At 48.6% G+C, this 22,516-nt stretch overlaps 1 protein-coding gene across 5 annotated transcripts in view; it reads right to left on the bottom strand.

Moving 5' to 3' along the window:
- The window catches only part of LOC121593683 (serine/threonine-protein kinase N), a 67,022-nt gene extending 45,052 nt beyond the window's left edge, over positions 1 to 21,970 (bottom strand). Inside the window, exons 1-2 of one of the 5 annotated variants that reach the window (XM_041916258.1) lie at positions 4,517 to 4,939; positions 741 to 1,147 (exon numbers count right to left, since the gene is read on the bottom strand). In XM_041916258.1, the coding sequence (XP_041772192.1) occupies positions 741 to 878 (138 nt within the window). In that variant the 5' untranslated portion in view covers positions 879 to 1,147; positions 4,517 to 4,939. Of the gene's footprint in view, positions 1 to 740; positions 1,148 to 4,516; positions 4,940 to 20,483 lie in introns of those variants that run through there. The other 4 variants (XM_041916261.1, XM_041916260.1, XM_041916266.1 and 1 more) reach the window with 4 other exon arrangements.
- Positions 21,971 to 22,516: the final 546 nt, after the last annotated feature.

The raw sequence follows: 22,516 nt of genomic DNA, 5'->3' as shown, positions 1-22,516 counted from the left end.
CTGTGTCTTCCGCAAGATGCTAGATTCTTCCCAACTGTAAGTTTGTTTATGTTAGGCAAAATATTTGGCTTCGTTATCACCTCACCACCACAAACTACAATCTTACAAATGTCACAGAAACGTGCTAATGGTGCCCAATACACAATACACTATTCCCTTAAATTCTTTTGCCGAGTAGCGCTACACCCTCGTGAGAATTTCCAACCACACTCAGAACCACAAACGCATGAAGAGACGACAACGGGGGACTATTATGATTATTGGGAGGGGGACCATCATAAATACGAAACGCAAATATACCATCCCACAAGTTCTACAAGGATGGGAAGGTAATTAAACTGTAAAGGAGTGCTTGGGGGCGAACGACAGTAAATAACAGATTATGAAACGATGCGTCCCTTGAAAGCGAACCATTTTGTGCGGCCCCAAACAGAGGGGTCTCCTCAGGTCGGTCAACTAATAAACACTCATTTGCAAATCAGTGGCACGAAAACGTTCTCCGTTCTCATAAAGCTATGAAGGCGACGTCGTGTGGTCCATGACCCAAGAAGACAAGATTTAAGGCACATAATTAACCACTTACAAGGCACCTTTTATAGTAAGCATTCTTACTGGAAAGCACTTAACAAATCAAAGACAATAGAGTAACACCGTAACAACAGAAAAAAAACAACACACAAACACACGAACAACGATCGAAGAATAAGGTAAAGGTGTAAAGTAGCTGAAAGATTACATACGCTAAACAGATAGCCTTTCAGCTTTGCCTTCAAATCCTTCAGGATAACCAGCTTGTTCGACTTGAAGCTGAAATCGGTCGGCGGCGACTGCTGCTGTTGCTGCGGCTGCGGCGACTGCGGCTGCTCGTTGATGCTCATCTTTAAGCGATGGCGTATTCCTCAGGGACCGAAATCAATTTTCGGAATAGAATTCGGGGCGTCTAAATGCCCCCTCCGACCCTGCTTTTCCCTGCTTCAGCGGGAGGGTTGATTTTTCATCGAATCTAGCAACCTACGATATTTCGATCGATTTCTTATTTTTCACTTTTATTGCACACAAACACACATACACACACCAACACACACACAGTTTGTTGGTGAAGAATTTCTGGTTTACACTTAACTACACAATATTTATACCGCCGCTTCTAGTGATAACACAAGTGAAAGGGAAATCAAAATATGATGACATTTCCATAACTTCCTCTTCTTCCTCTTGCGCCACACAACACACACACATGCACGCCGTGTTACACGGCGTTGGCGATAGACATCTCTTGTTTGCTTTTGAACAGGGACAAACACCACACACAAAACAAGAAACATGTTCCCCCCCGTCGCGCTCTCGGGTTCGTTCTAGTTTGATAAGAAAGCACCTCCCAGCCAGCCAGCCAGCCACACGGCAAGTACTTTTTATTTAATCGGAAATGAATTCCTTTTTTCGACAAAACAAACAACCGAATCTACAAGAGATACACCTCACGCTACCTCTTTGGACCAAACAAGTGTCTGCTGTTTACTTTGACTTTTACTTCTCTGCCAAAAACACTTGAAACGTGTACGACGAAAAACCGTTCCTGAGAGATGGCAACGCACACTGAGAACGTTGCTAAGGGTGCTGTGTTCACTTCACCTTTCTTGCCCACACTTGTTCCCACGAACGCCCCCACGATCGAACCAGATTTCCCCCAGTGTGTAGTGGGAGTTATTAATTACGGACATCGACATTTTCACGCACGATCTCATCCCACAAAAGTAAGCGATTCCATTCCCAAGAAGAAGAGCTAACGCTTCTCCTATTATTATCGATTTGATGGCACAAAAAGGCTCAAACCTCCCCTTGCCAATAGACAATCTACAAAACAAGCGACTTAAATTTTAAAGTACCGGCACGAATTCGAAGCGATCGAGCCATCGAACAACACACACTGAGACTCTTCGCTGCTGCTGCTGCTGCATCCGCTTGGCGAAAAACTTTCCACAAATAGCTACTAATTGACTAAGCGCGATGTTTGCAGCCGGAAGTTTCTGAAATCTTCACCTCTTGACCAGCGTGCGCGCCGTGATCACTGAGCAGACGGCGGACAGAGATCGTGCTGCTAATGTTATGCAAACAAATATTGCCAAACTCTGGACTAACCCCGTAAAAGAGACGGGCGTGCGATTTCTCATCCCCAGTCCCCTAATCTATGTCCCCCTGCTCCTTTATGAGCGATTTTTTTTTTTTCGTTATTTGCAATGCTTTAAGTCAATATTTACCCAATATGCTTCTTCAGCGGAATCGGACAAGACAAATGTCTGTCGATGGATAATCCAAGCCAAACAGACCACTGGGCCGTAGTACAAGCGCCAGCCGCAAAAAAAAGAGTGATCGAAACCGATCCCGACCTTTCTTTGGAGGAACACGCGCACACGACTTGACGCACGTTCGTGTGAGCACTTCATCATTGCTCTCTTCTCCTACGCGATCCCGTATGCCCCCCCCCCTTAACATCGTGTCATGCGAAAAAATAGCACACACACAACAAACATTAGCCGACATCAGCAGTTGTCTGCTGGCCGCGCCAAATGGTCCGGGCGGACAAAACCCGGCATCGCGCCGAACGCATTTATTTACTGATCTTCACACAATTGCCCTGACGTGCGTCGCGTTTCCGTCCGTATGGAAAGAAGATAGAGATGTCAACACTCTTTGCTTACCCCTCCCCTTGGGAGCTTTCCACTTTCCCTTGTACTCGGAAAGGAAGTAAGGGTAGCGTGTCCGGGAGCGTGTAGACACGATTAGGAAGCAAAGTTGGCTCTGAAATGTTCTATTGTTGCGCAGTTACTGTTCACTTTGGTGGCATGAGCATATTTACCTAAACAGCTCACTTTTTCTATTGAATCTTGTCCCCGCTGGACGGTAAAATTCCGACAAACAAAATTGGGGAATCATGTCGGAAACAGCTCCTCCCGCTCATACGATAAAAGACACGTAAATGGAGCTACGAAAACCAAATGTTTGCTCACTAATTGACACTCTTGAAGAGGGTGTGTGTGTGTACTCAACACACATAAACTCACAAAGCCACACGCACACACACGTAACGGGTCTACTACTACACGTCTAATGGTGGTGCGATTTTCCATTTCATACCCATTACGATTTGCTTCATTTATTTTAATTCTACTCAATTTGTTTAATGATCCCGCCACCCGCTAGACATTGTTGCTGAAGGGGTGGGGAGCTAGAGAAGAGCAGTAGCAGTTCTGCTTCCTGTTTGCTACACCGTTTTGTCAGATTAACGATCGCAGCACGATTGCCACTTACAATGGGAATAATGCCGCCACGTTCCAGTGGAGTAGAATTTCCACAGCAGGAATGTCTAAACTGTGTCTCCCCACATGTCAGACGCTTCCTAGACACTGATACCGTGGCGGTGACATTGAAGTTGCCGCGCTTAATAGAACAATCACCACACTCATCTTCCTGGGCAGGAGAGGGGGTCTCTTTCATTACACGAAGTGGGAGGTGAAGCAGGTGAAGAAACACACCAAACAAGCGCCAGATACATATCGAATGCAGGAACCAATAAATTTACCATCCTTCCGTCCAAGGTCGGACAGAACAGCAGCAGAATGGCTCATTAGTCGTCATAAGTGACCGCCCTTAGTGCATTGTTTCCCCAGCCCAGTCGTCCGGAGGAGCCCACAATAACCCAACAACTATTTGGCGCCGCGAACAGAAGATATCCTTCAGTGGCTCATAAATTGGTGCACCAGCACACCACACCAACCCCCCCCCCCCCCCCATCCCATCACATCACATCCCGGACAAGTGTTTTATTGAGCCTGTTTCGGATGGGCCCAACAGCAACAACAACAAATGCAGCGTCGTTTCTTGTACGATGAACTCGAAAGTCAAGTGCAGAAGCAGAAACTCCCCTCGTTGGATCCTCCTATACTTCATCCCTCTTCTTCATTCAGGGTGGCACAACAACAATCGAAAAACTATTGCTCCCGGGCGCAAGCTGGGCATTGCCGATAATGATCTTCACACAATCGTGAAGGTTGTTCGTGGCGACTTCTGTCCGACGCGGTCGTCGTCATCGTGGTGGCGTTCGCGCGAACATCGATAATTATTTGGAACGTGTTTCGGTCCAAATTGATTCGTTTCCGTGTCTGCACAATCACTTTCCGGTGGCGATTTTTGCACGAAGGTATGGGGTGCACACCTTTTGGAACTATCTGATCGATTAATTACTGAAATTCACAAAACTACCGTACGAGTGACGACTCAGCGGCCCTCCACAAAAAGCATGCATTTTAGTGCATGCAACGGACTCTCGGTAGCTTTCACAAATGGATTCACAATTCACAACGAGATCCACCAAACACCAAAACAATTCGTACGATGCTCTCCCTCAGCACAAATGCACCGTAACGCACAGTGTATTGCACTGTGAAACACACGCGCGCCGCAGAGGATGATAGACGGCCGCGGACGTTCTCCACATCAACACAACCCACCAACCCACCGCCAACTCACTCACTCCAGAGACAAGCTCACGCGCGCTTCACGGTACACGATGTACTGCACACACCGTGGTATCGGCTCGGAAGAACTCCGAGCTCCGAACGCCACGAAAGTTCAATTGATACAAAAGCCCCAACACGGGACGGTTTTTTGCTGTGTGCACGCGGTCGGTCTCTGATCGATCCAACAACACACCGCACGCAACCGACGGCGACGTTCAAATGTGCGGCCCCGATCCCGAGGCAGTGAAGAGCGAGAGAGAGAAACGCCAGCGCCAGCAACCGACCGACCAGCAGCAGCAACAGCAACATCACCGGAGAGAACCACCCGAAGAGAGCTTTTCTGGCGTGAGCTGCGCATATGACGTAGAGGCGCGTTCGACGATGCTCTACGGCAGCCACGAGCGAACGAGGAGAGACCGCGGTGGTTTCTTCTCCCTTCCCTTCAGCGACTGTGTGTGCCGGGCTGGTGCTTTCGGTTTCGACCTGTGGCGCTATACGATTATGCTTTCTTATGTTTCTGTCGTTCGCGTACACGCAGCATATTTCTTCCTTCTTGGCCCGTACATGACATGCCTTTTCTTTCACTCCACGGCGTCTTATGTGTCCGATGTGATTGGTAACTATTTCTCTTCCTGAGCGCGAATATCCAGTCAGAGTTCAGTTCCGTCTTTTTTGTTTTTGTTTCTGTTTGCCTCCCTGCTTTACCTTCGCGCGATGGAAGCCCCACACAGGTGCCCCCACCTTACGACGTGTGATGTGAGAAAGCCAAACCCCCTCCTGTGTGCTGCTGTTGCATAGTTGCCTCCTAGACTCGCTGTAGACTTAACCGGCTTAACTAGACGGTAATAAGACTGGCCCGGCGCGATTGCGAAGGGCTGAACACTGAAAGTAAGTGGAGCAAAGGGGAAACACTAATCGCAAGAAAGGGACAGGAAGGTGCATTTTGCTGCATTTCATCATGTAAAGTATGGCTGGCGTGTGTGTGTGTGTGTGACTTGTGACAAAAGCGACTAGAGAACAACGCACGTACCCCCGTCACGCACTGATTGCGAAAGAGATTCGAACCGACTAAAGGGGACAGGGGAAAAAAGGAAACGCAAGGGAAACGGATCCGGACAAAATGAGACACTCTATTTGTACGCGTATGGTAAACAAGGCTCAGCTTTAATTTACTATCGCCAATAGACGCTGGTGCGGGACGGCTCCGGAGATCTAAGGGGCACCATCGGAGAGAGAGAGAGTGAGAGAGTGAGGGTGCTAATCAACAAACAATGAGCAATATGCAAAAACGAACCACCACTAGAGGGCACAAGAAACATGGAAAATGCAAACAAAATTAATCTTCAATCGAGGTCATGCTGATAAGGTTCGTCTGCCTGCCTATCTCTCTGCTTGTGGTGCTCTCCTTCCCCTGTCCCTTGCGGCTTTGAAAAGGGCAATAAACGCTTCTCGATCGTTGCGAAAGCATGACTAGAAGCGATTAAATTCGAAAAGTGCAAACAAAAAATGCTAAGAAAAGGAACAGACACAAAAAAAAAAACCTTCATAATCGTTCCAATCGTTCCAGAAAACAGTTCCAGAAAAGACACAACACGAATCTTTGATACACTTAAGTGTGTGCGTAAAAAATAGCTTCAAAGCACTGCACAGTATGAAGGATTTCTTAAAACCAAACCATTATTCAAGCCGCTCCCGTACAGTTTGAGCGATAGTGTTATCATCATCCCCTTCAGGGTGTAAAGCACGTCATTTCATTACATCAGCAGAGCGGCGCTGATTCATTCGAGAGATGTTTGTGTCGGAAAACACAGCGCCGTGATACACGTGCTTAAGATTTCGACTGTGATTGCTGTGTGTGCCTCAAGGCAGCTTCTTACTCAGTGCCAAAAATCATTTGCCCTACGCTTGGAAAGGTACCAATTTGGGGATGAAATATTCAGCAGGTTTCGCCGTTCGCAAGCGCGCTGAAGGCAGGGGAAAAGTTCAAAATATATTTCCCGCACTTCACACACTCCAGCTGCTCGGTTCTTCCCCGGATTCGAGGTTCGTGATTAAACACTCCAAAAACCCACCTATTGCTATATTTGGGGTTAAACCAGCTAGCTTTGCTTTGTGTTTTCCCATTGTAAAATGGAATGGCGAGAAAACACACACACACACACACACACGCCATCTCCTCGTCGATATTCTCCCATTTTAAAGCTTTGTACAGATCTTGTAAGTCAATCGTATAAATTTTCTTCCGGTAAAACCGCACCTTCTTTTGTCTCTAATTCGATCCCATGCCTCCCTTGCTCTCTCGTTTTCTCTTTCCTTTCTTCTTTTCCCTACCTTTGACTCGCTATGACTCGTTTGACGCAGGTGTGTGTGTATTACCCTTCCCAAAACGTGCGAGGACGGTAGGAGGACCGGAAGGTGATCAAATTCTTCAAACCAACTCCCCCATTCCATCCCATCAAGATCAGCGAGGCTGATCGAAGAACAATAGCGCGAAAGAATGGACCCGCCCGCTGCCCTCTTTCCTCCTTCTCATTTCACACATTCGCGAAATTTCCAGCTTCCTTCCAGCAGCAAATGGTTGAATTTTCCCGGCCGGCCGGCTAGCCAGCCCAACCTCCACCTCCAGGTTGTGGAAAACCGGGCGGCATTGGAATTTTCAATGGAATGTTCGTCACCGGAACGCGCTAAAACGAGACCTAAAAAGACACACACATTTCCGATACGGGAATGCAAATGACTGGCGGGCGGGCGGCATTCGTTGCCGGTAAGAAATCGTCATCCGTTTTTGATTCCTCTCAAGCCAAGATCGATCGATCGACACAGCAGCAGCAGCAGCAGCGCGCCAATTAGCGCTCAGAAGGAATGTTCGTAATCGATGGAAATGGTGCTGCTGCCAGGGAATGCATTTGTTCCGGCATCGGACCGGGCACATAAAGCTCAGAGATGCCTGCGCTGCGCCTTCCCACCAGCACAAAGAACGGCGGCAACACATTTCCGGCAGTCATGGCAATGGTTTCCAGATCGTGTCTTAATGTTCAAGCTGTTATACCTCCGAATGAGAAATTCATTTTTCGCTCGTTTGCGCGTTTAAGGTGTGTTATCCAATACCAGCCAGAGATAGAGAGAGATGGAGAGACAGTGAGAGAAAGATCAAAACGTAACTGCAGCCCATCGCGTTCACCGTTATCGCAGCTGGTTTGGTGTTCATTATTTTCCTTCCCAAATCGTCTATTACTCTGGCATGTTGATTACGAACCTGCAACGAGATAAGAAAAGAAGCGGGAAAAGATGAGTAAACTTTGAGATTGAAGAATGAAAAGGAAATGCGAATAATTTTCAGCGGTATGATTTCGACACTCAAGAGCACAACGGCAAACGACAGACACTCCCGAAAAAGAACGTGAAAATAAAGCTCCGTTGAACATGCCGCTCTGGCCTCTTAACAGAGCGCTCGTGTTCGAGCGCTGTAGATACTGTTAATTGCGGCGAAGAACTACAGGCTTATAGGCCACATTTTGGGGCAGCCTTTCCAGCTTAAAATTCTGGATAATTAGAGCAACAACCTGTCACGGGCCTAGGGGAAAAAGGGCACCGTTTACGAGGAGGTTGACACACTTCTGGCTGCTTTGCCCGATCGTGCGTTAAGTTAAAGCCGGACCAAAGCGTTCGAGGAGCAGAGCAAGATCAATCTCGCGCGCTGTGCTCGTATAATAAAACCGTCGTCCATCGAAGAAAGTAGTTTTTAATTAGATATCCAGTAACGCGGTGTGAATGAAACCAGATTTTTCCACGAGAACTGGGCTAATCGTGTGCATCCCTCCTATCAGCCCCCTTTTTCCAATAAACGATCTACTTGCTTCCTCATCATTGATAACACGCCTCGTGCTGGGAACCCGGTAGCTGCGCGTCCGCTTTTCCACCCAGGCAACCGTGTTCCGTGGCGGAAGGCGAGCACAATTACGTGGCGAGATTTTCCGTCCCGTGAATGGGAAGCGGCTCGGCGTACATCACACACACGCGCTTGTGTATATTTTGCTCTTTATGTTGCCATCATATTTCATCCTTTCAGCCAGTGTGTGTAAAGCCTTCATTGCGGAAGAAACTCCCAAGAGACGCTTGCCTTGCTCTGTTGTCGTCGTGATTGATCTGTTTGGTTCGGGTTTTCCGCAAGAGCCCACAGGCTCTTTTTCGCTTCAGTTTCACACCGAACCTCCTCCCGTCTTCCGGCAGCGGGGTTGTGTTCCTCCTCCTCCACCTCCTCCTGCTACATCATGGCGCGCTGTTACGGTTTTCACACACGCACTTCTCATTCAGTTTGCACACACGCTTTATCGCGCGCGTTTTGCGCGTTCCGAAAGATTGAGTAACTTCGCGCACATGCCTGTTTGATGATGACTTTTGCGGTATTTATGTTTTGAGAGATGTGTGAGACGTGACTGGCGTGCATCGAGAAGGGGTGTTTGGTGGGTTGGGGCTGATAAGGCGGTCACACACTAGCATGCAGCAGGGGTCCCAGGCGGTTTGCTGGATCTGCTGCTTCATCATTTTCCCATAGCTTTGCTGCGATGGCTGAAACTGCGGGGTTTGTTTGCCAGAGTTCCTGTGCTGTAATCGCCGTTTCGTTTTCTCTATAGCGCTTCACTCTCTCTCCCTGACATGTGATGCTTTAGCTTAGCGCCACCGTTAAGAGAAGATGCATTTACATCGCCCAACGGCAACTGCATCAATCAACGCCTTGCTCACCTGGTGTAACATCCCTATCAGTTACTGGTGGGCTGTGTGTCTTATCGCTCTTGCCCGACCGTATGTATGTGCAGTCCCCGTCCCCCATAGACGTTCATCATTTGCCACGATGAATTGCAGCCTTTGCTAACTTTATGACTTAATTGTACTGTGTTCGAGGAATAGAGGGGATTGTAGGAGGATTGGCAGACAAGTTTGACGTTATTTTTGTAGCGGAAAATTAGCCACCGGGAAAGGAACTTGCCTTCCGGCGAATGTATAGACTTAGTACTGCGTCAATGTTGCCTTTAGCGGATGGTATTGATTGGTTGTAAATGCTTTGGTTTCGTACCTTCGTACTGATTTACCGCACAAAGACAATATTTGTAATGCAATAAAGTTCAGGCTTGCTTTAGAAGTTTGAGTTCCTGGAGAAAATGATGTAAACACGTAATTAGTTTTCATAATCATCTCCCAAAATAAGCTCAATTTGAACCTTAATATGACCCAAAATGCCTTCAATTGCTCGTATTAGGTTCCACCATCCCAACGCTTTTCGGCCCTCGCCATTACGAACGAACGGAAGTTTTGGGACAATTCTTTGCCCATTGCGTCATCTTTCGCTGTTCGCCCTCGGTACGGTTTTTGGTTCCGAATTTTCCAATAATTTCCATCGACACCTTTTTGCGTGAATAATTTGCCAAAGTACTTGGACGATCAGCGGACGACGAGGGAGCAAGAGGGAGCGAAAGGAAAACGGGAAAAATGAAAGGCGGCAAAACGGTTAACGTAATCGGCGCACACACACACACACACACACACACACACACACACACACACACACACACACACACACACACACACACACACACACACACACACACACACACACACACACACACACACACACACACACACACACACACACACACACACACACACACACACACACACACACACACACAACACACACTTTTCCCAGTTCCTTTTTCCTCTTTCCTCTGGTGGTGTTGTTGGAGGTAGAGGCAAACAAAAAAACGCCATCATCATTGCTGGCGTTAATTGGCCCGGGGAAAGGCGTAAACAATCCATTGGTCATGCTGCCACATCAGATTTATTTGACTTTATTTTGCAGCTTGTTTCTCCCCCCCCCCCCCCCTCGGTGGAGAGCTCTGCCGGAAGGGATGGATCAACAGAGGGGAGATGAAAAACGACCACTGATGAGGGTCTTTCGGTGGACCGTCCGTCCGTGCGTCCGTCAAGCGAAGCTCTAATTTGCCAAAATACGCCCAACAAGCACGGCCTATAACGGGAACACAAATTCCGCACACCGTAAGACCGCGCGACCGGGAGGGGGGGAGATGTAATTCGCTAAAGTTTCTTTAGCACAAAAGCCCGCTTCGATTCGAAACAGCCATGAACTGTAGCGGAGGCACATGAAGCACAACATGCCGACGACCGATAAGAATGGGCACATACACTACACTATCAGCCGAATTACATGCGCGTCCAGCTGATAAGCCGAATTATTGGAAGTTGTCCGAAACTCGCCCAGACCTCACAGACAGCCCCACCGAGAAGGAGTGGCGCGAATCACCATAATCTAATGCAAGCGATGAGTTAAGCTGTTGACGTTAGCAATCGTTACAAAAAGAGATTATTCATTTTTCCACATTTTTTTGGGGGTTTGCGGAACACGACTCAGAAACAGAAATCATCCCTTCCAGAAGTTGTTGCTTAGTGCGGGGTAAATACATTTGCCGATTTCGTCATGTTTCGATGAAGGTACAAATGGATTTCTCGAATGAACTTCACCCACTAATTCGGTCCTGTTTTGTTGGTGCCGGCCAGCGAAAGCTGTTTGACCTTTTCGCACGGCACCAACTCGAGCGCCCGCCCGCGAACAGATTCAATTTTGTCCACCACAAACCGGAACGAATCCATTTATCGACAGCAGCCACCGGGCGCCGGGCCGGGAGAGCGCGTCGAAAAGGCTCTAAAATTCCACTCCCTTTCCTCTTAGTGCATCCTTCTCGTACAGGACCTGCTCTCTCTTTCTTTCTCTCCCTCTTTCGGGTCTTCCAGAGCACGGGATGCGCCTGATGGTTTCGCATTGGAATTTAATTAATGAACTCGGATCGATTCCGTCATCCGGCCCCGACGAGCCCGAGGATCCGTGGGACTGATGGCGAATCGTTATCACCCATCAACAGGCATAACACCACCGACGTGGAGAGATGCCAACAACCACACGAGGAAGTCGTCACCGCCAGCCGGCCGTCCGGTGTGTGTCCCTTTTTGCGCGTGCGGACACGGACACAAACCGCCGACGATCCAGAGACGGTTGCTGTTGGTGTACGTGATTGGCAAAACGATTCCACCATCAGGTCCACACAGAGTTAGCCACAGGCAGTGACAAAAAAAAACACTTTCACCCGCGGCGGCCACAAAGCTTCGGACACGGACACACACACACCGTGGTGCGGAAGACGACTTTTTAATCGTTTAACGTTTAACGAGATTGCTCATCGCGGGGTGCTGGAAACAAGGAAGGAGGAACTATCCCCGTTTGACGACATCGACATACCTCGGTGTGTGTCACATCCGGACGATCTCTTTCGCCTCCAGTCCTCCGATGTAGACCACAGACCAGGATTCGATGCATTACACACTCTCCCTTCGTTTCATCATCATCAAGCTGCCCAGAGGGTAAAGAGTTAATCGATTGTCCTAAGGCAACAACAGCGCATCAGACTGCACACTGATTACTTTCAAAACAAGCAATCTGTAGTGTGATAAAACCTCTCCCCGTCCCGCTCCAACAAACTCATATACGCCATTGTATATACGCAGTGGAGAACGTGGAAAGCGTGGACAGGATATTGATTTTTGTTAAATTAACAATGTATCCTTTTATGTGCCCGGGACGATGGGTATATTACATGGAAAGTAATTTAATTACAGCACTTTCATGCCTTAAAGGAACAGTTCATTGTGTTTTATTGGGGGTTTTGAATGCCTTTTTATAGCATGTGCATTCAACAGTAAGTGGCCTGCAGAAAGCATTTCCTCATAATTAATGCTGAAAATCGTTCAGACGCAAACACTCCACACCAACCACTTCCAGCCGTCTAGAGACGTAATTAAAATCAATTTAAATAAGCTCCAGCACTGTATGAACACACTCCTTTACCGAGACTTACTGACCGACCGCTCGGTTGAAGTTTATCTTGCCAAGCCCGCCCGTGAAATTCAAATCACACACCACAACCGTATAAAGAATCCAGCAACTCTACGGAGCGTATTTACATACATACGTAATTTCGAACATCGTGAAGCATAAGCGATCACACACACACACACTTTGTAACGATCATGAGTGGAATGACTTCCCAGAAGGCATGTGAAGCCCACGCACCGTTTGGTGCGTCGTGATGAAAAACCAGCCAGCCAGCCAGCCAGCCAGCCAACGAGACTCGTCGATTCTTCCATCTTGCCACAAGCAACGAACGACATAAATCATTAAAACGCACCGACTTGATTACATTTCCCACAAAACGGCGCGGCGTACGCAATGCATTGTGGCTGTTGGCTGTGGTGTGGTGTCGTTAATCTTGGGCTCGCTTGTGGTCGTCGGTACACAGAGCAGCCCCCTGACACAGAGGGGTGGTGGTGCTGCACAAGAATAATTGCCATGCTCTGGTTTCGGACGCGCACGCCCGCGTCCCTTTGGAGTTGGTTGGTCGATCGGTCAACAGCACAAGCCAAGCCAGATCTCAAGACGCGTGCACTTTATGCAAATATACATGCGAAACATGCACTACTTCCTCCATTGCACACACTGCAAGGTGGAAGGTGCACAAGTGTGTATGTGTGTGAGTTATTGAAGGGATTGTGTATCCGGTTGGCGTATCGATCATAGGAGCGCGAGCGATCAAGAAACCGATCAATGAATGTTTCGACGGCGAAGCGCTTCGATGCTTTTCATTAAGCGCCGTTTGCGTACGATTAGTCACAGGTGAATGGGACACAAAATTGCGAAGGTAGGAATGTGACGACATTGTGTTATGATAAGAATCAGCGGAGTTGGATCAAAAGCCATGCGCACGCGCTCGCGCGGTGGAAGGATGCTTCCGGCCACTTACAACACTTCCAATGAAATTCGCTTTCGTTTTCTGTTTTAAATTATTTATTTTTTCAATTCTCTTCCTCTATTTCAGCCTGATGTCACATTATCTACTGCCCACACACGGACACACTGGCGCAGGCACGTACGCCAGGCGAAATGTGTTTGGCAAAAAAAACATCAAAGAGCCGTCAGCTTCATCCTAATGGATGGATGGATGTGTGCTGTGCCGGTTGGTTGAGGTGAATAAAATGAGCATAAATATTCAATCGAGACGGTTGCGTAAGGTACGATCGTCTGATCGATTGTGAAGGGGTTTCAGGCAGCAGGCTTATCGGATCGGTTTAGTGAAATTGTGACAAGATCCGTGATTTTGCAACAGGAACTGTGGAACTTTGTGGAAAATCCCAAACATTGTTGGCGACCTCTGCACTGGCTGGTAATAGATTCCACAAAGTTGTCCGGTTCCTCTGACTGGGAAATTACCCTAACAAAACGGAATCAACTCATTGATCGTCCAAGATGCCAAGAGGAATCAACAGAGCCAGTAGGAAGGTGGTAATTTAATTGATAAAAGCTGTTCGAGAGCAGCTAATGCGAGGTGGCACAGCAGCACAGCAAAAGAATGCAAACTTCGAACCAAAGCACATTCATAGAGCCGACCCCTTTGCTCCCTCCCTCCCCGATCTGTCACGGATGACCGAACCGGTTTTGTGGCGAAATTACTGTCCCACGACGACCGACCGACCGTCCGACAGAAAATCAAGGCTTTTCCTGTTACCCGCGCTGGCTTCCATTTCCCGGGAGCTGGCGAGAGAGTTCAGCGAGTCGTGCAGCTAATTGAAGGATAATTAGAAGATGATTGAGATGAGCAGTAGCACCTAGCCCTAGCGCACCAGTAGCTAGGGAAGAGAAGCCGAGAACCCGCGATCACGTAAATTCGCGTGCACCCCCCCGGGGGTAAAGGGTGCTACTGCTGCTGCTGGTGGTGTCCGGAGAAGATGCCACTTTTTCAAATTGCAGCATTGGTTCCTCCCCCCCCTCTCTTCTACTACCCGACCACCCGGCTAATTGATGATGGAATGCGAACTATGCGCACACCATCTTCCCTGGCTTGGCTGTGACCCAAATTGCCCTTTTGCGCCATCATTTCACGCATTCTGATACAGCAGCACCTAGCTTCTCTTTTGGAAAGGAGGAAGAAAAGTATACACCGCGCGTGTGTGTGTGCAGGCTGATAATACATCATGAATGATAAGTACACGGTAATTTGACCTTCATCTTGGGTGTGGGTTAGGATGGGAGGCGGACCTTGAAGGGTCCACCACGAGTGATTGTTTCTTGCAATATCACCGTCAAACCACCGGCTGTGAAGAATACACTCTTGAGCCGTTTTGAAGCCCCAGCACCACCACCGCCACCTGCTCACTAAATCCACACACACACACAGTCCCATAAATAAGATAAATTGTTTTCCTGTATCCTAAGCTCATAGAAAAACGAAACCATAATCCTTCTTTTCGTTTGAGCGCTCTCTCTCTCCTTTTCTCTCTACAGCAGAAATTCGCACTACACAAACCGTCGTCCTTGGAATCGATCGACCCGCGCTCCAGAGCAAATAACGATTTGGCCAAGATAAACACAAATAATGGCAAAATAAATAGCCGGCGCACTGATGGAAAGCAGCGACGACCGACCCGGCACCACGACGGCGCATTTGTCCTCATTATGGCGTGCAAATTTTATGGCCATGGAATGCAAATCATTGCAGGGAGGCAGGCAGGCAGGTAGGCAGGGGTGTTGTGTTGGGTGTCCTTTATCGTTCCGCAAGCTATTTTTCTGATAAATCTCCCAATCAACTCAAACAATGCATCAAAATGTCGATGAGAGAAAGCATAAAGGAAGTGTGCTGACAGCCTGAAAAGTGTTGAACCGGGTCTGCATCATGCCCCACGAAAGAATCTGCCACCATCATCACCACCAATCCAACCCGAGTCGGACGGACGGAACACGCTTTCCCCAAACCAAAGCTTTAGGAGAGACGCTTTTCGGCGCTATTTCCTTGCCTCGAAAGACTGCAACGCAAAAAAAGAGGAAAAAACCCACCACAAGTCGTTACATAATAAACCGAAAGATTTTATTGTTTTTCTTCATTCGTGTGCTTCCTCCCTTATTCCCCTAAAGATCGTAAATGACCATCCAAATGTAGCAGGGCGAGATAGAAAGAAAAAAGAGAGAGAGAGAAGACACAAGAACAGTAACAGTAAAAAAGACGGTAAAACAACGGACTAATGTTGCGACTGTCCGGTGGTGCTCGAGGGCTTTTTGGGGTGCCTTTTCTTTTCGACACAAGTTCCTAGCGCTACTGCCCAGCGCGCGTAAGGGAGCCCCGCGAGGTGTCGACAGTTGGAACTGCTATGTATGTGTGTGTGTGTGTGTGCGTCGCATTTTATTGCAACAAAAGCCATAGTGCGTCTAACTATTGTGGGGCTTGTGGAACGTGTAGTTTCTTCAGTACACCCTAATGGCAATATTTGGATCCCTCCATCCCGTGGTAAAACACTGGGACGGCGCTGCTGGAAAGAGAGCTTTGAGAGAGCTTTAGTTCCATTTTATTCCGAGCACCAAAACACAGCGCACACGATGGCAAAGGGGGAGGGTTTGGGCACTGGCGGTCCGGTGCCTTACCTACTGACTATTTAGCTTGGTTGTGCCACACACACACACACACCACACCATACGTTCAGAAATGGGAACGTGTGAACTCTTAATGCTACTGTTGCTGTTGGCAACAACGCTGGCTGGTGGCTATGTTATGTTACGCGGCCCGAGCTACGGCAGTTGTGTTACACTTGCACCCGAGAGGAAACATGGCCACGAGGTTAAAGGTGTTGTTTTGATGTGCAACAACCACTCTCAACCGACCGATTGCCAAATATGTTGAGGAAATGATAGTAATTTACTTTGTCTCCAGATCGTGCCTCCCCCCTGTTGAGGTGTTGTTGCGAGCCAAAATGCGTCGAAATAATTCATGCTTTGTAAGGGGTTGCTTGCAGGCGACAAAGAGATTCAATTGCCAAAGCACCCTTTCTTCTGGGAGGAGTGTTTGTGGTAATTCGTTTTTTATTAAATTTCTTCCAAATGCTTGGGTAATATCACGATCGACTATCTTCTTCGTGGGAATACCTAAAATAAAACACAATCAGGTAATTAAAATTAAGCACAGTTTTGGAAATTGACATTTGATTCAATAGAAAAATCCTTTCGAACAACATTTCCTCCATTGGAAGTCTCAAAATAACCACCATCCCTTCAACTAACACAAACACACATACAAATCGTTAAACGGCTTCGTCAAGGAGTGGGGTGGAGGGTGGAGGGCAGGGGTAAACGGATGGCAAATCAACACATTACCCAAACCCGATCGAAACGATAAGAGGTGTCGCGTACCCACGTGCCAACAACACCCCTACACGCGTGAACCATCATCATCATCATCATCGGGTAGAAGGAAGGACCACAAAAAAGGCTTCCTCCCCCGTTTCGAGCGGATGATGCTACCGGGAGTGTTTAATTTCCTTTCGCAAACAATTTTCGACACGCCATCACCACCAATCGACACAGGGATTGCCAAAAATATCCTTAGCAGAGCTAGAAACACACTCCAAAGCACGCCAACGCGTGGGAAAAGGATCGGCGAGAGAATCCGCACACACTCCGCCGGACGGACACATCACAACCCGGCACATTTATCGGCATTTTCGTAGGGTGTGTCACGGGTGCGGGTGTGTGTGTGCGTGTGTATGGGTAAGAAAGAAAACACCGGGCAGATATACAAACACTCGAATCACTTTGCGTGATAAGCGCGTGGTTGGCGGCGATAAAACGGTGGCTTTTCGATAGGGCCTTTGCTTTAAGTACATCCCACACACCCAGGGGGACACCATCCAGCCCAGTCATATTGGACCAGTCGTCTTCACGCTGGCGGAACTTGGCACGAGAACCTCGTTGTCCACGTTGTCGGTCGGTCGGTCTCGTCGCGTGGTCATCAGCTTAATTGATTGCGGTTGTCTCTAATCGAAGGTCAATAAATCAATTGTCCCGGTCCCGCAACGTTCGCCTCGTCCGTCCGTCCAGAAGCGAACCGTATAATCTCTCGCTCGGTTTACCTACACTTTTGCGACCTTAGGGGGAACGGGGGTTGATAGTTCCCCCTCCGCTCCACAGCACCAAATCGAACGTTGACAGGCGATGATAACGAGTCGTGAAGAGGCATTATGGCAGAGCAGAGACCAAGAGAGCGGTTTCGCCCAAAAATGTTGCAAAATGTCTTCCTAAAGAGGGGTCCCCCCTTTGATGATCGACCACGTTGTTGTTGGTGATGATGATGGTGATGATGGCGTTACGCAATTACTAAAACCATGTGCATGCGAGCTCATCTAACGCTTTTTCTTCTTCATCTTTTTATCCAGTTTTATAGCACCACTTTCCCGATCCAGCAGGTAAGACAACGATCCTCACTCTCTCTTTCTCTCTTCCCGGTTTGGGGGGCGGCTTTGCCGCTTTTTTAATGAGCTGTAAAGTGTGCATTTTTATGCCAAACGGGGGGAAGGAGAAGCCGCGCTTTAAAGCGAAGCACTATTTTGCATCAATAGGAAACACCGTGCGACGAGCGTAGTTCGAGCCAATGCTTATATGAATGGCTCAAAGAAGAAGGATTACGTTCGTACTTGTAGCTTTAAAGCTCTGAACAATGCTTGGTTAAGAGAGCTTTAAAGATCGAAAACTGAAGAAACGAAGAAAAGCTTTCATAGAAGCAACGATGATTCAGAACGATTCGATTAGAGAGATACCGGAAAGAATGCGAATTGCTTTAGTCGTCCCTTCTAGAGGTTCATTCCATGCATTCGAATTGACTGTTGTCACGCCATCGGAAAGAGACTTTGACAGCAAAAACGAGACAAACCGCGGACATTTTGATTTGGAAATGGTCCCCCCCCCCCCCCCTCCGCGGTGCGGTTTTGACAATTTGTGCAGGCAGGCAGCAACGTGATAATGAGCTCCCCCGGTTCCACCCAAACCACACCAAGCGAATCATTGGCCGCAATCCACCCGATCGATCGGTAGCCACATATTTCCGGCCCCGACGAGCGACGCACACAGCGACATGTCCCCCCCCCCGTTTTGCGGGTAGCTTTTATTGTGGATTTAACCGCCAGCAGAGGAAATGTCCAATACAGCGGGAGGAGAGAGATTAACGAAAGACCCTCGTGTCCCTCTGCTATCGTATCGAAAACATGGAATGACGGCACTTGTGTGATAACGATTAGGAAGGGACAAACACAGACGATGGAAGAGTGAAGCGTTGTCGGAACAAGCGAATGCCGTGTCGAACAAGTGACTAATCGTGGTTTCAATTCTTATCTCTCTCTCTCCCCCTTTCCAGGCGGTCCCCGGGCGGGGTTTGTAGCGATTCTGAATCACTCTTCGCCGCGCTAAACCCTCCTGTGCGTATGATTTGCGGGTGCGCGTAAAGCATGCGGGAATACGCGCAAAAGGAGACAACTCCCTACGGGGGAAGTGGTGTTTCGTACACCTGTTCCATAATTCCTCGGCCCACACGTACATGTCACACGGCCGATATACATCCCGCTGCGGTTTTGGAATAATTTGCCACTCATTGCTCTATGCGTCCCACAAGTTGGGTGGGGATGAGAGATTTGCGTCGGCGTGTTGAGTCCGGCCCGGCAATTAAAAGCAATTCGTACATGCCATCTTCGGTCCTGTGTCCACCGTGTGTGTGTGTGTGTCGGCGACGGCGTGCGTGGGGTCGGCGGGGGACGGTTGATTTGCGACAACAAGAAGAAGACGATCGATCGGTTTTCGCGTTTCCATCGCGCAACCGGTGAAATACACTCGTCGTCGTGTGTGTGTGTGTGTGCTTCTATTCCCACACATATTTGCAGCGAAAAGGTAACAAAAAAAAAAACTCATCATCAGCAACCTAGAAGAGAAGCAGACGGACGGAGAGCAGAGGTATTAAAACCTGTTTCTATCTTAAATGCTTCTACCACCCCATTGGTGAAGCAAAAACCACTCGAGCAAGCAGCGAGTGATTCCGTGACTCTTCGCATCTTACCTTTCTGGTGTAGAAAGGGGGGGGGGGGGTATGATCCTCTCGCTTGCCGTCTGTGTCTGTGCCTGTCGATCGTTCGTTTTCGGAAGATAAACGATGCTCTAGGTGACGCCAATCAAGAGACACAGACCAGAGACCGTAGACAGGAGGACCAAAAACTTTGCGCATGGTGGGCGGAAGGAGGATCGGGCAATCGGGCCGGAGAAGGAGACACAACAGTTGTCCCGAGGCAGTTTCGCAGAGAGCAATTAGTGCAAAAATTGTCACAAAATTGCGAATGACGAAGGGGTCTGTGCGCGTCGACAAAAATACTCCATTTTGAGCAAAAAAAGAGACCTCCCGGGGCACATTCTTCATCCTAAAATGAAGGAAAAACACGCTTAAGCTGACCAAAAGTCCCCCGGCGCACTACTAACAGAGACAGCCGGCTTATCCAAAGCAAGCCATGCGTTGTCGTCGTCGTCGCCTGCTACAGTTCAGTCACTTACACACTCACACATGGACGCACTAGAATCTTCTCGCAGAAAAATAAATAAACACCTTGAACCTGCCTGCGCGCTTCAGATCTGACATTTGAACCAAATAGCAGAGCGGTTGTGATAAATGTCTCAAAACAAACCGGTCAGCCGCCCTTGGCCACCACCAGCACCACCCCCAGGGACCGGGAATGGGAAAGAAGAAGAAGAAGAAGAAGAAGAAGCTTCACATCCCCCCTCCCACCCCTTCGTCTAGTGGTTTGTACTATTTTAGATAACATTAGTCACACACTAATGCGCCGCCCCAATTGCGTATGTGTGAATCACACACCTTGAGACGCGTTGTAATTTATCCTCATAAAAAGCGATATTTTCTTATGTGCCCGGCACGGCAGCAGCAACAGCAACAACACGTCCCATGGGAGCTGTGTCACAGCACACAGCACACCCCGCGGGGTATGTGTGTTGGAGCGCCGACAGTAGAGAAAATATGTCCGCGATCGTACCTGATAATATGAATCCGCCATTTGAGATGAGTGTGTGTTGTGTTCCGAGGGCGCTCCTCCGCGCGCGCGATGCTCCCTCTCGTTCACTCGCGCGCTCGATCGAGGCTGCTGCGCTGCTTCGCCTTTGTTCGCTCTCTCTCGCTCTGCCGCCAGGGAATTCCTTCACCACTTAACGCACAGAAAATAACACACAACACCAACTTCTAAATGACGTTCCTTCGTTGTTGTTTTGCCTTCTTCCGCTTTGCTTTGCGAATATGATCCGGGGATTAGGGGATGCTTCTCTTGTCCCCCGCCCCTGTTTCTTCTATTTTACCAACATTCAACACTCACGCACAAAACACACACACACACAGAGCTTACAGAGTATTGTGCAAAAAGGGTCGATCAAAAAATGCACCTCTTCCTTCTCCTTTGCTCTCTTTCTCTCTCTCTCGCTCAGAGCACACACGATCAAACGCGATCGCAATTGCACACGCACTCACTCTCGCTCTATCTCTTTCTCACGCTCGCTCTCACGTACGCTTTGTTACATTTTCTTTCCTTCTTTTCACTTTTTCCGCCGTCTGGCAGAAACGGTAGCAAAGTGTAAACGTCACACACTGCTGTGCGCCCAACAACACTCCGGGAAGATTGGGGCCAGCCAGCCAGCCAGCCAGCGGCAAAGCGGGGATCACTGTCGGACGCGATCACCGCTGAAAACACGGATCCGGATGGGACCGGACGCACAAACGCACACACACATACACATATACACAAACGCGCGCCGGTGGCAGTTTTGGCTTCCGGCACAAGGCCCGTTGTTTTCCAATTCCCTCGAAATTGCCTCTTCAGTTTTCTACGGCCACTTTCTACACAGTCAATGCACACACTGCTCATTCACAACGGCGACAGCAACGCTACACTCCCCTACACACCTTCTCATTGGCACAAACACACATACACACAAGAGACTCGGACTGCGTTCCCATGCACAGCAAGCGACGGACGAACGGTGTTTGTGATGAAGGGATTGTGGTTGCTCACGTCTCGTGCGAAAGAATGCTACGGGGCTGCACCATTCCGTCACAATCAAAGTGCATACAGTCGGTGCAGCAATTGCAGGCCAATTCGAAGCAGCTGCAATTGATTTGGATTTGGAAACACACGCACACACACACTTTTCTCTTCGCCTCTTTGCGAGACCGCAAATGAAACGGTGGCCGACCGCCCGAACCGAGCACTGGAGGACGGTTGCGTTCGACGTTCGAAACACACAAAACAGACTACTAGACCCTCGGCGAGCCCGCAGGCTGATGGTGGTGGTGGTAGTGGTCTGTGTGCGAACGCGCGCACGTCTGCGTGTGTGTGAGTATGTGGTGACACACACGGTTCCACTCGAGAGAACACGACACGAACCAACGGTCAGACGGAGAACGGAGGAATGCTCGCAACGGACTGAATGAATGAAAACGGGACGAACACACCAGCGCACAACACCGACGGGCGGATGGTTCGTCTTCGCAACTTGGAGATTAGATTGGCTGAGGGCGCGGAATGAAGGGCGGCGCACCGCACAAGGGACAGCCGTACAGGGGCGGGAACGCATGCGAGGACACACAGCAGGAGAGAGGGGCGAACAAAACAGGAAACTGGAACGGAAAAAGGAGCGCGTTTCACGGGAGGAAAATAAATAAAACTCAAAGCGCTTTTCGAAAGCTGTTCTTGCGTCGCCCTTTGACAGCTGACAGTTGCGTGTCGGGGTCTTGGCAAGGTTCATATAGATGTGGCAGATTCGTTCAGTTTTGACAGAATTGCGGTTGGGGATTTTGTTTTCTTTATTCCAGCCTAAAAAGGGAACTTTCAGGGGAAAATAAATGTTTTTCAGGAACTACCGTAATAACACGAAGCCCTTATCATGCTATCATTTGAAAGTTTTAGATGGAAAACAACTTTCAACACACATTCTGCCCGACAGGTGGTTTCTATATACATCTTGCTGCTTTCGTCAAATAATTTAAATGCTCAGTTTCTTTCGTTAAAATATAAACATT

This window comes from Anopheles merus, chromosome 2L, assembly GCF_017562075.2.
Source record: "Anopheles merus strain MAF chromosome 2L, AmerM5.1, whole genome shotgun sequence".
Classification (NCBI taxonomy): Eukaryota; Metazoa; Arthropoda; class Insecta; order Diptera; family Culicidae; genus Anopheles; species Anopheles merus.
The sequence above is the reverse complement of the archived record's forward strand: the minus strand, read 5'-3'. Positions and strand labels throughout refer to the sequence as shown.